The sequence below is a fragment of the Pelodiscus sinensis genome, chromosome 3, assembly GCF_049634645.1.
Source record: "Pelodiscus sinensis isolate JC-2024 chromosome 3, ASM4963464v1, whole genome shotgun sequence".
In the NCBI taxonomy this organism is placed as follows: domain Eukaryota; kingdom Metazoa; phylum Chordata; order Testudines; family Trionychidae; genus Pelodiscus; species Pelodiscus sinensis.
Window position 1 is genome coordinate 62751162 of NC_134713.1, and position 14478 is coordinate 62765639.

The 14478-nt window shown below is 39.8% G+C and overlaps 1 protein-coding gene across 7 annotated transcripts in view; it reads left to right on the plus strand.

Annotated features, from left to right (window-relative positions):
* Positions 1 to 14478, plus strand: part of ORC3 (origin recognition complex subunit 3) — a 69204-nt gene that overhangs the window by 47458 nt on the left and 7268 nt on the right. For 6 of the 7 annotated variants that reach the window (XM_075923856.1, XM_075923853.1, XM_075923855.1 and 3 more), the window contains 4 exons: positions 4706 to 4839; positions 8153 to 8238; positions 10041 to 10138; positions 11150 to 11291. In XM_075923856.1, the coding sequence (XP_075779971.1) occupies positions 4706 to 4839; positions 8153 to 8238; positions 10041 to 10138; positions 11150 to 11291 (460 nt within the window). The remainder of the gene's footprint in view (positions 1 to 4705; positions 4840 to 8152; positions 8239 to 10040; positions 10139 to 11149; positions 11292 to 14478) is intronic. The other variant, XM_075923854.1, reaches the window with a different exon arrangement.

The window sequence follows — 14478 nt, forward strand, 5'->3', positions numbered from 1 at the left end:
CTTGGTGTTATGTTCCTGTTCATATTTTTTGAACTTAAAAGTTGACAGACAACCTTTATTACCAATAATATGTAATGTACTTTACAATGTTCCTGACATATATTTCAGCTTCCTGGATTTTTTTTTTCATCAGATATGAAAGGCAGAGTGATTTAACACCTGTTTAGATTTGTCATCCATGTGACTAAATGAAAAGTATGCCGTTTGCAATAAACTTTGCATAAAATAGTTAATTTGCATTTAATTTTAATGGTTCAAAGAATGTCAGGCAAAATGGTCGGCCCTCACGCATGTTCACTTCATCAAATCTGGCCCTCTTTGAAAAAAGTTTGGACACCCCTGGCTTAAAGTGCATGCCCTAGCCCCAGACACAGCTCTTAACTGCTACAGAGGTTGTGCTGCTCCTAGCTTTGCCTTTTGGAGCAGGGAGTTTGTTTATAATCGAAGGGAGGCAGGGTGATCATGATGACAAAAGACTTGTCATTCAAGTAATTGAAGAATCATTACTGAAGATGATCATGAAAACATTGTTGGTGTTCCAAATAAAAGGGGGGGAAAAGAGTAGTAATAAACAGTAGTGTGCTCTTGGACCTCTGCTGTTAAACTTACCCCTTTTCCAAGGTTTCTTGAGTAAGTAGAGAGGTGGCAAAATTTGTAGATCAGTGGTCATCAGCCAATAGATTGGGATCTACCGGTAGATCTTGGAGCATCTAACAGGTGATCCTGACTGGTTTGGCCAAGAAGTTATCAAGTGTAGCTCTTGAACTGCCCCTTCCCTCCTACTGGTGCACACCTCCTGTTCCACGACAACCGGCTCCTCCCTAGCACTACACATAAGTCTATCTAGAAGCCTCAAGAAATCCGCAACCTTCGCACCAGGCAGGCAGGTGACAGCTTGCATATGAGGAGAGATTTTAAAAGATGAACTTTTCAGCTTGGAAGAGAAATCACTAAAGGATTGGGGGATATTTCACAGGTCTAGACAATCATGAATGATATGGGGAAATTGAATAAGGAAACATTTTATTCCTTCACTAACAACACAAGAAGGTCAGACAATTACATTCATAGGCACCAGATTTAAAGCAAACAAAAGAAATAATTTCACGGTCAGCCTGTGGAACTCTGCCAAGGGACGGTGGAAAGGCCCAAACTATAACAGGTTTCCAATAAGAACAAAATAAGTTGCAGAAGGTTAGCTACATCAATGGCTACTGGCAGGGATGGTGTCTCTAGCTTCTGTTTGCCAGAAACTGGTAATGGGTCACAGGGAGATGGATCATATGATGATTGCCTTTTCTGTTCATGCCTTCTGACACACTGGACATTGGCCACTGTTGGAAGACAGGATACTGGACTAGATGGGCCATTGGTCTGACCCAGGGTGGCCATTTTGATGTTCTTATGTAGAGGCCAAATGTATCTTCCCCCTGCTGACCCACTAGATCCCACTACTCTCCTAGAACTGAGATACTCAGGATTCCTAGGCATGCTCACGCACTCTCTCTCTCTCTCACGCCACAGAGTTAGTAACAAAGTCAGAATATATGTATATAAATATAATATACAGAATTTTTAAAGCTAGTCAGTTTCCCTTAAGTGACTTTACATAAGATCAAGAGTATGCTGGTATTAGATATGAATGGATCTAATATTTATTTAATTTTCTTTTGTATAGGAATTAGATATACTACTTCTGGCAACTAACTGCTAAGTTATCTGTCCAAAAAACCCTAGAGTTTTCCAGTGCCTTAGCTCCTGGAAAGAAGTGGTGTGGGGGGGGGGGGGGGGGGGGAGTGGAGGGGGTCAGTCCCCCACTCTTCTCTTCCAATTTACTGCTTGATTTGTACTGAGCATTTTCAGTAACACTGCTGAAGCTGCTGTCAGTCTGGTGCCCCCACCTCATTGTGTTCTTACTCTTCCTCCCTTCCCCAATCACAGCTTGCATGGGTCACCCTCCCTCCCTATGCCAAAATCTGAAATGGCACCCCTGTAAAAACAGCTGCTAACCTTCCGTAAGGCGTTCTTTGAGATGTGTTGCTCGTGTCCATTCCATGACATCCCTCTCACCCCCTTTCCACTGTCAGAGTTCCAGCAAGAAATAATTGAGGGAGGAGGAAGCCGGCAGTACCCCTTATGCTGGCACACATGTGCACCACTCCAGAGGGTCCTAGAGCTGGTCCCGTATGGATACCACTGAGAGAAATGCTTCTGGCACCTGTGCCTGTGGCAAGCACACACAACTAATGTAGAATGGACATGAGCAACACATCTCAAAGAATAACCATTATGGAAGGTTAGGAACTGTTTTTCTTACTGTGTGAGTCAAATACTCGAGTTCAAGAGTCTGGAGGCAGGTGGCTGGCTAAATACTGTGCATTCTGCAGACCAATTGCTCTAAAGGCCTTGGCTTGCATCAAATTGTGAGGACGTTCAAACTGCTGAATAGGACAAACAGCTTTTTTCCTCAGTGCTTGATCTGACTTGGCCTCTGAAGGTTTTAAATTGCTGGACACATACAAGAAGGGGTCCTTTTTCCTGATACCATGCTAATCAATTAAAGTTGTAAAACTTTATTCACTTGAATCTTATGTACAGGTAAATCAGCTTGTTAATAAGGTGATATGATTTTAACCACCTTTGGCAGCAACTAGGCTCCTGATAACTTATATGAAAACAGCAAGACTTGGTTTAACTTTCCTATTTTTATAATTTTATTAAAATAGGCCAGTTCTAACCCCTACTACATACTAATGCATCTTGCATATATGGTTGTTCAAGGATTGTAGGTATGTATCTGTTTTCATGTTCTTATGTTGGGAGTCACTGGTTTGCCATAGAAGGTGCTTTAAATAATTTTCAGAGGGGTAGCCATGTTAGTCTGAATCTGCAAAAGCGACGAGGAGTCCTGTGGCACCTTATAGACTAACTAAAGTGTAGGAGCATAAGCTTTTGTGGGCAAGGACCCACTTCGTCAGATGCATGTCATGCATCTGACGAAGTGGGTCCTTGCCCACGAAAGCTTATGCTCCTACACTTCAGTTAGTCTATAAGGTGCCACAGGACTCCTCGTCGATTTTAAATAATTTTATTTCTCTTCAGACAATCACCTTGCAAGTTATAAGTTATTCTAAAAGCCATTAAGATTGTGAGAATTAGAAGATCACAATTTGCTATTGGCAAATACCAACTTTTAATTTTAATGAATTGATCCTTTCCTCAGTCCCTGAAAATGGTGGCTAGTGAAAGATTTGCTAGAGCTTTAAGTGCTTTACTGCTGCTGCTATCTGAAAAAGAAATCCCAGTACCACCAGCAAAAACTATTTTTGGATAGGAGATAGCATTTCTCCAAAAGTAATTAATTAGTAGTTAATCAGTTCCCTGATTTGTTTTCAAAGGGAATATCCTGCTGTCAGATTCTTACAATATTTTTATTTTCCTTTTGTAATGTTTTAAATTAAGGACTAATTTCTTTGACTTTCCTTAATTGAAAGAATTGAATGGGAGTGACGGGCTGTTTCATGAATGTGTGAGAGCCTGTTTACATTACATTATGATCCTCTGCACTTGGTTTTGGCTTATAAATTACTTCTGCTGTTTTTAGGTGTACAAAGGGTCTATTTACAGTGACTTTTTACTGTCTAAACATAAAAGGGTTTGCCAGAGCAAGAAGCAAAAACTCTAATTTAAAATCAGAGTGGCATACTTCAGGGGTGACCCATTTGAGCATTTAAGCCCTCAAAGCCAGTGCCTATATCTCTGTAGCAACATAGCTAGCTATACACCTCAGACTTTGCTGCCAGAGCCATGGTTCTTGAGACAGACAATGCCATAGTTCTAAAGAGATATTAATGGCTTGGATCACTAGGCCTTGCTGTTGCAAAATGTAATTTGTAAAATGAAAATGGAATAGAACTTAAACATTGAACAGTAACAGATGGTGAACCTGGTGATATTCTGAATAAAGAGCTCTCAGCCATGCTTGTAGTTGTTTCCATTGTTTTACGCTGACTCAGATACTCTAGGCTTCAAAGTGACACAGTTAAGAGACGATCCTGCAATATTATACTTATCAAATTAAATATAAATGTAAATTATTGTTCAGCCTCAGTATTTTCATTCTACTTAGTCATCTTTATAAAATTCTGGGATCAAAAGATAAGTGCTATTTCATGCAAAGAGGTGTGGTGGGTTTATATTAATTAAATATGTAAAACAAACTTTGACTCTGTTACAAGTTCCTTTTGGATCCCAGAATGTAATGAGTTTTGTAATGTTGAAATGCCAGGTGAGGATATTCTGGTTTGCATCATTCAAACGCAGGAATCATGATCCTCTGACAAGCTTTAAGTCCTAATTCTCACCTCTGAATCAGATCTTAGAGGGAAGAAATACAAAAGTGCTTTTACCTTTAGATTATATTAGACTATTCTCCATCTACTCTGGGAGGGGAAACTGAAGGATATAATCTTCTAGCTCAGTCAATTCCTTAGCCCTTTTTAAATGTCAAGCTCTCAATATAAAAACACTGGAACTAAAACAGTCTTAATTCATTCTTTAGAAAATCAACTTTACAAGAAAACGGATAGCTTTTAAATTAGAGAACGTGGGGATTCTTTTTTCAAATAAAATACCATATTGAACATTGTGCTTAAGTACTTCAGCAAATGCTTTCCCTGTTTTGCTATTTGATTCTGTTTTTCAGGATGTTGGCTAAGGCTGAGTTGGTGGCCATACTTCAAAAATGTGTGGAGATTTTTACATCATCTTCTGGAAAACAGTTTAGCAACACGATAGAGAAAATGGAGGAGTTCCTGACACGATTTCAAAATCTGGAAGGTGAGCATGTAATATTCTGCCAAATCGTTCAGTATCAATGGTATAAAATGGCCTCAGAGAATCTGGATTCTGATGAATTCACTGCCTGTTAATCAAACCCAGAAATTTCTCCATCTAAGATTATCAGTATGCCAAGCAATTTTGACATAGAGTACATCTTTTCAAAAATGATTGTCATGTTACTGCTGATTGGGCCCATCCTTCATAAAATGGAAGAATGGTGTGAGCAGGGCCATCAATATGTCGGTACGGGGTCCAGGACAACTACCTGCCCACTCTGCCTCTTTCTGCCCTCATTCCTCCTCTGCCCTGTCTCCATGTCCATTCCAACCCTTCACCCCAAGTCCCCTCCTCTGAGCAATGCTGAGTGCTGACAGAGCAGGCTGGAACTGGTGAGTGCAGGGGTGGGCTCAATCTCTGCTGCCAGCACAAGTCTTCCTGCTAATCCCTTTGTCCCCATGCGTCTGCATCCCCCTGCATCCTATGGACAGGATAGGCTCTGAGTGTGAGACAAAAACTGGAAAGATTGAAGGGAGTGGATAATAAATTACTCTTAATAGACACATTTTTCTTCAGGTCTTTCAAGTGCTTTACAGCTTCCAAAATCATTTCATGAATAAGTCAAAAGCTTGAAAGATTAATACTAGCGCTAACTCCTTTACACATACATTTGGACTCATTATCATGCCAGTCATAAAGATGTGCAACTCAGTCCAGTCAGATCCAAGTAAGAGATGGATTGTTCAGGTCAGGATGGGTAGATTGCAGTGGGAACAGTCAGTGGCAACATGTAGAGTTCAATAGTGCAGCTCAATATCATCCTTCTGTCTTTAGGAGATTCAGCCCATAGAAACAGTCATGCTCCATCATCCCTGGATTGAGAGAAACCACTGCAGCCTTCACATCCAATGTAAAAGTGAAAGCATCTGTCATCTTCTGTGTAGGAAGTTTAACTCGCTGAATGGTGCCTCTGCTGGCCAGTCCTGGGAATTAGCTATCACTATCCAGAAGCATCTTCTTCCAGTTAGTGTCTCATCTGCTATTACCTATGCCTTCACACTCTGTACCACGTTGGGATCCACATTCCTCCCAGACCACGGTGCCCCTTCCTTTGGGTACTGCCCTGTGGGAGTCCTTCCTTTCTGTGGAACCTAGATACTAGGGATGTTAGATATTGGCTAATTGAATAGTTGCGTAATTGCATGAAATCTTTGTATTTATGCAACTATCCGATAGTTCCAGTGTAACTAAAACAAAGTCTACTTCTACAATAAAATAATACTCCTTTTTTAAGATAACCAGGGAAAAATAAAAGGAATTTAAGAGGTACTTATGGCACAGACAACGTGGTGCTCTGAGGGATAGGGCCCTTCTCTCCTCACTGGCAGCAGGAGGCTCCAGGGCCAGGGGAGAGGCCCACATCTTCCCAATTCTTTTCTAGTGAATTGGGAGAGTCAAAACATGGAGCTTGAGAGCGCAAACCTTTGTTCTGTAGAGCCTACGTTGAGTTGAGGGAACATTGAGAAAACCTGCTCAAGTTTAACAAGTTATTGTAATAACGAGGGGAGAGAGGACCGCCTCAGTTTGAAATCTTGTATCTAGAGTGGATACAAACCATCAGGGATCAGTTTGTTTGTTTTTTTTACTTTCAGGATATTTACTACATCTTCTTTCAGTCTTTCTTTCATTCACATATGTGGGGATCTTTTGAAACTTGTTTCCATTTGTTTTAAGTTTAGAATTTCACTAATGAGCTAGTTTCTGCTTCTTTCTTTTAAAAGTGTATATAGTGATGGTGAAAGGTCCTATGCTAACAGCTGCTTTTCAACCCACAGCACAGGGACTGAATATAGCCAACCCCAAGCATTTAAAATCATGAGTGGCTTTAAAAAAGAGATGCTAAAAATATCTTTGGGCTTTGTTTGCCTTAAGTTTCAGAATCTTCAGCGCACTTGCTTCATTTTCAGGCTCTTGTCTGCTACCTTGAGGGGTAGAATCTTACTTCCTTACATGTAATTGAAAACTGAATTAACCAGTTGTCTTCAGATTAAATTGCAGGAGTCAGCAACACTGAAAATAGGCAGCCCATCTATAGCCTTCCCTGTGCTCATTAATGTACCTCACCCTGATTTTGATAAACTCTAGGGTGAGAGAGTAGTATAATGTCCATGCCTATTGAATCTTTGGTCTTTGCTGATACTGACAGAAAACTGTGATGATGAATTTTAAGATGTTGATACTTGCCCACTAAGGTCAGGTCAAGGTACACAATTACAACTACGTAAAATACATAGCTGGAGCTGACTTATCTTAAGCTGAGATTAGTGTTGTTTTCACAGAGGGAGGCTGACAGGAGCAAACACTCCCATCAGCTTCCCTTACTCCTTGTAACTGCAAGGAGTAATGGCGCTGACTGGCACTGCCCTCAATGTTCAATTTAGTGGGTCTTAACTAGATCCGCTAAATTGAATGCCAGAAGATCGAGCTCTGGCACAGTATGTATAGACATGGCCTTAAATTGCACTGAAACTACCAACTCATTTCATGTAAGCCACCAACCAGCTATAACTGACCTCAGCCTGTGGCCTGCAGGTGTCAACCCTATAAGCAATGCCAATATCCTAACAGTATGTTGCTTTGACTTTTATTAGCTGTTATTGTTATAGGAAGTTTGTTTTAAAATAAAGCAAAATTGAGACTTAATTCTGATGATGGGTTTTATTTTAAAGCAAAACCTGCTAATTATTCATATACAAACTTCAAGGCTCAGAAAACTTATGCTTGAATTTTGGCTAAGATAAATATAGTTAGTCAAATGTTTCAGTATGTTCTATTTTTCACTTTACTCTCATTTCAGTAAATCCCAGTTATGGTGTTTGGGAATTGTGAATTAGAACCTATTTTTCTCTTTAAATTCATATTTTTTCACATCTAAAATCTTTGTATTGGGAAGAGTTCTAAAAGCTAATTAAGTGACTTCTTCATTGAGATCAGTGGAGCTTTGTCAATTCATATCAGTTAAGGACATGGTCCAGAGATTTTAAAAAGAACAGAAGTGGTGCATAAGCCTTGTACAGGCCCCCTACACAAGGCTGAATTTTCTGTTTTTGATAACTGATATCAATATGAATTACGCAATGAAGTGTTGTTGACCTTTGTTTGCCAGGAGAAAAATTGAATAACTAATTGGGTTTTGGTCCTTATCCAACATGAGAGTACCCATTGATCCTGTTTCAGTTTGGCCTGGGTCAATGGGTATATGTAGGTATTAGAAGGAGTTTGCCGTGTATGTTGAAAGTTGGTTTTGTTCCAGTAGCAGAAACAAATGATATACAAGATGTGTCTGTGTCATCACAAAATGAACTTCAGAAGAAGACCGACCTCTATCATCTTCAGAAGGTCAGGCCAGTTTTACTTTTTACAAACTAGTTTCAAAGTGTGTGTGTGTGTGTGTGTGTGTGTGTGTGTGTGTGTGATAGAAATGTAGCTGTGTTAGTCTGGGGTAGCTGAAGCAAAATGCAGGAGGAAGTGGGTCTAGCCCACGAAAGCTCATCATCTAATAAACCATCTTGTTAGTCTTTAAAGTGCTACATTGTTGAGTGAATTACTAGTGGCGTAGCTTTGAACAAATCATATTCTGCGAGTGACTTAAAAATTTAACATCATGCCCAATTCAAATGTCAGATAAAAAGCTGCAAATCTGAAGAATTTCTTTGACTCTTAGCTTTCTGACTAAGCATACTGGCTTTGATTTAAAAAGCCTGCAACATACAGTCTCATGCATGTTTAATTCACATTGACATGTGTTGAGTCATCCAGTAAATAGACTCCCCCCCCCCCATAAAGAATAAATCACTTTTATTCATTTTTTGTACCCCACTTCTTCCCTCCCCTAAGAATCAGTTCTGATCTTAACCCTCTACCTCTTTATAGAACTTTTTCACAGATGCTACTGTTGCCTTTCTGAACATGCAGAGAATCTCAGCCTCTAGGGGCATCTTCTACATCTGGGTTGTCTGCTCCTGTTCCACCCCTTTCTGTATCAACGCAGGAGTTTCTTGTCTTCTTCTACCCCATTCTTTTTTTTTTTTTTTTTAATCTCATTGGCTCTGTATACCTCCCTGATAAAATGGCAAACAGTACTGCAAAGAAAGCGCCAGAAGCTCTCTAGCCTTTCAGACTAAAACTTCTGGTTGCCATAGGCAAGTTACTGTCCTGAGGCTAGGAAAATAAAATTTCAGATTACTTTTTCAAGCCTGTAGCAGCCTGGGAAAATAAGGTGTGTATGCAGTACAACTGTGAAGTGTTCTAATGTATAATTCAATATTTCTCTCCACCATTATTTTGTTGTAGCTAAATTGGCAAGTAGCTAAATTGGCAAGTGGTACATCAATATCTATTTCAACATTTAAGGACTTTTTATTTATATTTTTAACTCCAGATGTTGTCAGACTTCATTGCATCTAACATACTCATATAATAATGCCAGTTAGCACTTTGATAGCACCATGCATCTGAGAATTTAACAGACTTTTAATCTGCACACACTCCTTGTGAGATTGGTACATATTATTATCCACATTTTATGGATGTGGAAATGGAGGCACTGGAAAGCTAAGTGACATGTCCAAAGTCATACAGCAAATCAGAAACAGAACTGAGACTAGAATCCAAATTCCCTGTGTTTCAGTACATGGCTCTGACCAAGAGACAATTTTCCCTTTCCTTTTTACAACTCCATAATGTATGTTAATTTTAAGACGAGAGAGAGAGAGTAATCTGAAATTTTATTTTCCTAGCCTCAGGACATTAATTTCAGGATTAGTGTCAGCTCCATCTTAATAAAACAGACTCTCACAATGAAAACACATTTCCGTTCTTAAGCAGGCAGATACTTGTATACATTTTGCAAGATTGTATTTGAACAGGGAATACAATCTTGTCAGTCTAACTTTATTTCTATTTAGATTAGTATGTGTTACCTAGAGTAGCCATGGCAATCATTTTTCATGTTCAGGGCCACGTCAGCGAGCGTTTATCTGGTCTCCCTTCCCCTCCCCCCTGTCTCACTTATATGCAGCCCCCAACTAATTTCTACTGTGGGTCAGCAGCCCCTGACCCAATAAAGGTTCCCCACTTCTGTGCCAGATGAATGAGTTTGCCATTAAGAGTGACTTGGCCATGCATTTTTTTTCTCTTAGACTTTGCTGGAATTGAAAGAATCAAAAAGGTCTAAGAAATTAACCAAGTTTGAAATGCTCCGGTTCGAAGTTGTTGACTTTATAGAAAGTCTCGTAAGGTGAGCTTTCCTGTTCTTTTTATAAAATACTGCCATACAAAAATATATGCATGCATGCATGTACAGAACAACAGTTTACCAAACAATGCAGACTTGGGAAAAACTGCTGTCAAAAATCACAGCTGTGATCCTACAATATGAGACGTGTCCTTTCAACTCTTATTTCCATGAAATGTTGCTGTTGGGTGTCCTTGCAGCCAACTCTCTCTGAATGAGGCTTTGAAAATGCCTCTTTTCTATAGAATGCTGTAAGGAGGCAGAAACACAAATTATGCAATTCATTCCTGTTGCTGCAGAATGTGGGGGGGAAAAATTGATAAGTCAAGGTTAAAATGTCCCACATCATAATCAGTATTGGTTTATCCACTATTTCTTCTTTGCATTGTATAGGCTAGGCTAGTGAAAATGGAAATCACAACTGCAAGCCACGGCAGATGGGGTCAGAGGCGCAGTTCTAAGTAGAAGCACCCACAAGGAAGAAAATGAAGACCGGGATTAGCAAAGAATATGAAGGCAGTGGTCAATTGTGCATTTTTAGTAGAGGGAAGGATGAAAAGTGTGGAGCCAAAAGGAGCTAGGGCAGAGAAGTTGGCAAAAGTTAGATTGTGCAGGGCTATGGAAGCCAAGACAAGGAGCTTGAATTTGAAAACAAAGGTGAGAGGAAGCCAGTGAAAGGGTTTAAAGATGGTGTGGGTGATGTAGGAGTAATGAGCAAGGCAGATGGCTGGTGTCAGCATTGTTGGATGAGTTTTGCCCTGATGCAGGTAGTTTCTAATTAACAAATGTTTCAAGTTGGAGGCTGATTTGATAATTGTTAAAATTCTCATTTTATTTAGAAGGTGTTTCTAAGTATTGTAGTATCTTATTTTTCAGAGGTTTTCTGTTCATGTCTGTTGTGAAATGCATGTTCTTGCTATCTCTTTGAAGGTGCAGCTTTCCAGTGGGGTTTTGTAGTGTCCTTTCAGTTAAAGAGGTGTCTTTTTCATACAACACATGTTGTTGTTCTTTCAGAAGTTACCTTACTCCTGCAGAGATGCAGACCCTGAATGAGGTGGTGTATTTCAACACAGCTAACACCCTCCGTGAGCACTTGAATGCTGCCCCACGGATTGCTCTTCACACAGCTCTGAACAACCCCTATTGCTACCTGAAAGTAAGAAATAGACAATTGTGTGACTTGTTTGTAATTGTGTATATAGTTCATGCACAGCCTGTGAGAGGCTATTGTGTATATTTTAGAGTTGCTGTTTTCATAAAATTTGGCGCACAGTAGGTTTTGTCACAAGGAACTAGCAAGTAGCCCTTTATGAAGCAGCTGGGTAACTGACTGAGAGCCAAAGAATCTGCCTGACGCAGAAGAAAGCTGATGCTGCTTCATGAAGAGTTTTGGATGGGAAGGCAATTTCCAGAGCTCCATTTTTAACAGCCTTGTCTCTCCAGCAATAAGCAGACTTTCTCACCATCCACTTCGACTGGGTGACCCTGTGTGTCTGAAAAGTCCTCCTCCAGTTATCAGGCCTGGCTGGCCCTATAGTCTTTGTTCATTGTACAAAAACTGGAGGAAAGAATTGTCCTATGTGTGTGTTGTTTTTTGGTGTTTTGTTTTTGTAAATTCATATAAATGGGTTGCCTGATGGAGTTGCTGGTCAGCTAAGCTGGTGAAATTGAGGACAGGTTGTATAGAAGAAGTCTTAGACCTTTTGTTTCTCATACCTATCACATAGTGATGCCCTCCCCCCTTCTTGTTCCATACTTTTAATGATACACATACCACCTCCTCAGGAGTTCTTGAACAGAAGCAGTCCTCTTGTGCACAGAGTCAGGTCTGTAGTGTGGCAGAAGGACAAGATGTGGGAGGAAAGGGGCTTTTAGGCTGAGGAGAGGCAAGAGTAGGCATTCTTTTTTTCTTTCCCACTTCCAGGCACGGTTCTCTGATGCCCAACCAAACCATCCCTGTATCTGAGTTTTTCCTTTAAAAATGTGGCCATTATGAGAAGAAAAGTGAAGTTACTGCCATTCCTGGATGTTTGCATGCTGCCTGAGTCAAACCTAAGACCTGATTAGCAGGAACCAACCAGACTGGATAAATGTTTGAATTCTGTGATCTAGTGTGTGCTGGGTTTGTCTGTGTGCTTATTCATGTACTCCTTAACAATTATATCTGGTTATTAAAACACAAAAGGCTTAGATTAGGAGAGCCAGCTAATTCTTTAAATCTACAGAAATATAAAAGGCCTAGTTATTCTTTTGCATTTTTGATGCATTTCTTATGCTTGTTGGATATCTAACTCTGTGTCTAGTAGGAATACTGACTACTGCAGTTCATTACCATTTTAATATGTTTGAATGGAAGAAATCATTTCTCCAACGGTGTCTATAAATTCTGCACAGTTTGTATTTTCCAGAGCAAAAGTCCTCTAATAGAGATCTAGGAATGCAGAGCTGTTCCTACCAAAAGGTGCAGGCAGGAAAGAATCTGCCACTGGAAAGTACCATCAGGCGATTAATGATACGATGCCCTTTCTCATGGGACTCTAAGCCAGGTCTTACCTCAGCAAAATGTGAGCTGGGTTGGCATTTAGCCTGACAGAAATGTATGTAAAAAGAATTGTAATTCTGTCCTGTTGGTTTGGTTGGAAACCCAACTACTGGCAGTTCAAAATACCACAGCTAAGAAGTGCTTGGCCTTATGTCAGTAGAACTTAGAAAACCATGCAGGCATCATGTTTAATCTTGCAGGGAGGGAGATTTTCATACCAGACTTGAGTAATAACTCCCATCCCACCAAGATATTTGGAGCAGTGTTTAAAAAAAAAAAATGCATGAAGCTCTTTTCCTTTCCAAAAAAAAAAAAAAAGGCTACTTTGATATAAGGCCCTTGATAAAGGGAATATTTTTCATCTATCTGCTCCCCTCAAAATGCACAGCCAAGTTTTTAACATGTTCCTAAACATCTGCTTATGCTTTTTACTTTGAAGCAGTAGTAGTTATCAATTAAATGTAGTCTTGGGCTGCGTCTAGACTGGCATGATTTTGTGGAAATACTTTTAATGGAAAAACTTTTCCGTTAAAAGTATTTCCACAAATGAGCGTCTAGATTGGCATGGATGCTTTTGCGCAAAAAGTGCTTTTGTACAAAAGCATCCGTGCCCAGTATAGATGCGCTTTTGCGCAAGAAAGCTCCAATGGCCATTTTAGCCATTGGGCTTTCTTGCGCAAAAAATTAAGGTGCCTGTCTACACTGACCCTCTTGCACAAGTATTCTTGCGCAAGAAGGCTTATCCCTGAGCAGGAGCATCAAAGTATTTACGCAAGAAGCACTGAATTCTTACATTAGAATGTCAGTGCTCTTGCGCAAATTCAAGCGGCCAGTGTAGAGAGCTGGCAAGTTTTTGCGCAAAAGCAGCCCCTTTTGTGCAAAATCTTGCCAGTCTAGACGCACCCTTGGTGTTTAAAGTCCCCCTTTTCATTTATGATTGCATTCTAGCATAACTTCCTGCTTATTCTTAGGCTGTCTCTGCCAGGAAATAACTATATACTATCTGTTGTTGCCTCAGGAAGCTGAGGTTTCCATGAGCACTACTGCTGTAAAGACCTGGCCTAAAAATCGTCAGCAAGCTGCCATTCTCCAAACTCAGGCATTGACCATGCATTGCTGATCAGTAGTATTCTTCCTTGATTAGTTCCTTGTTTCCTATGTATAGTCCAAATGTACAAATTGAGACTTGCCCTGTGTTACACATCTATTTGATTTCAAACCAAATCAAAGTGGTTTTACTGGTTAGTTAAATGGTAGCATAGGAAATGAATGATAGTATTTTCCTGGATTTCTGACTGGCTCAGCAGTGCTACAGTACAATTCAGCAATCTAGACATCAACTCAGTTACTTAATTGTCACATTGTTTAAACTGAAACCAACTGGACTGGATTTAAAGCTCACAAATGAGAAGACTCAGTTGTAAAAGGCAAATTTAGAAATTTAAATCAGGCAAGGAATTATCTTCATTTCCTGTTAATATTTTTCTTTGTTTTGTAAAACCTTTGCTTATGGTGATATCCGTGCTAGGCATTTTTAAAATGTATTTTCTGTATAACAACCAGATGTTTAAGTATGGGTTTTAGCCCCATTATTAGCAGCTGATAGCCTCAGAATCAATGGTGTTGTTCACAGCAAAAGATCCTGACCTATTTAATGTAGGTAAAGTACTATAGATAAATTTATGAGCTAATGTTACAGTGCTATGGATCACAACAGTAGCACAGAAGACTTTTGCTCTTAGATAATGCAACCTAACTGAAGTTAAAGAGGTGGTGGTTTATACATGTTGAAGATAAACCT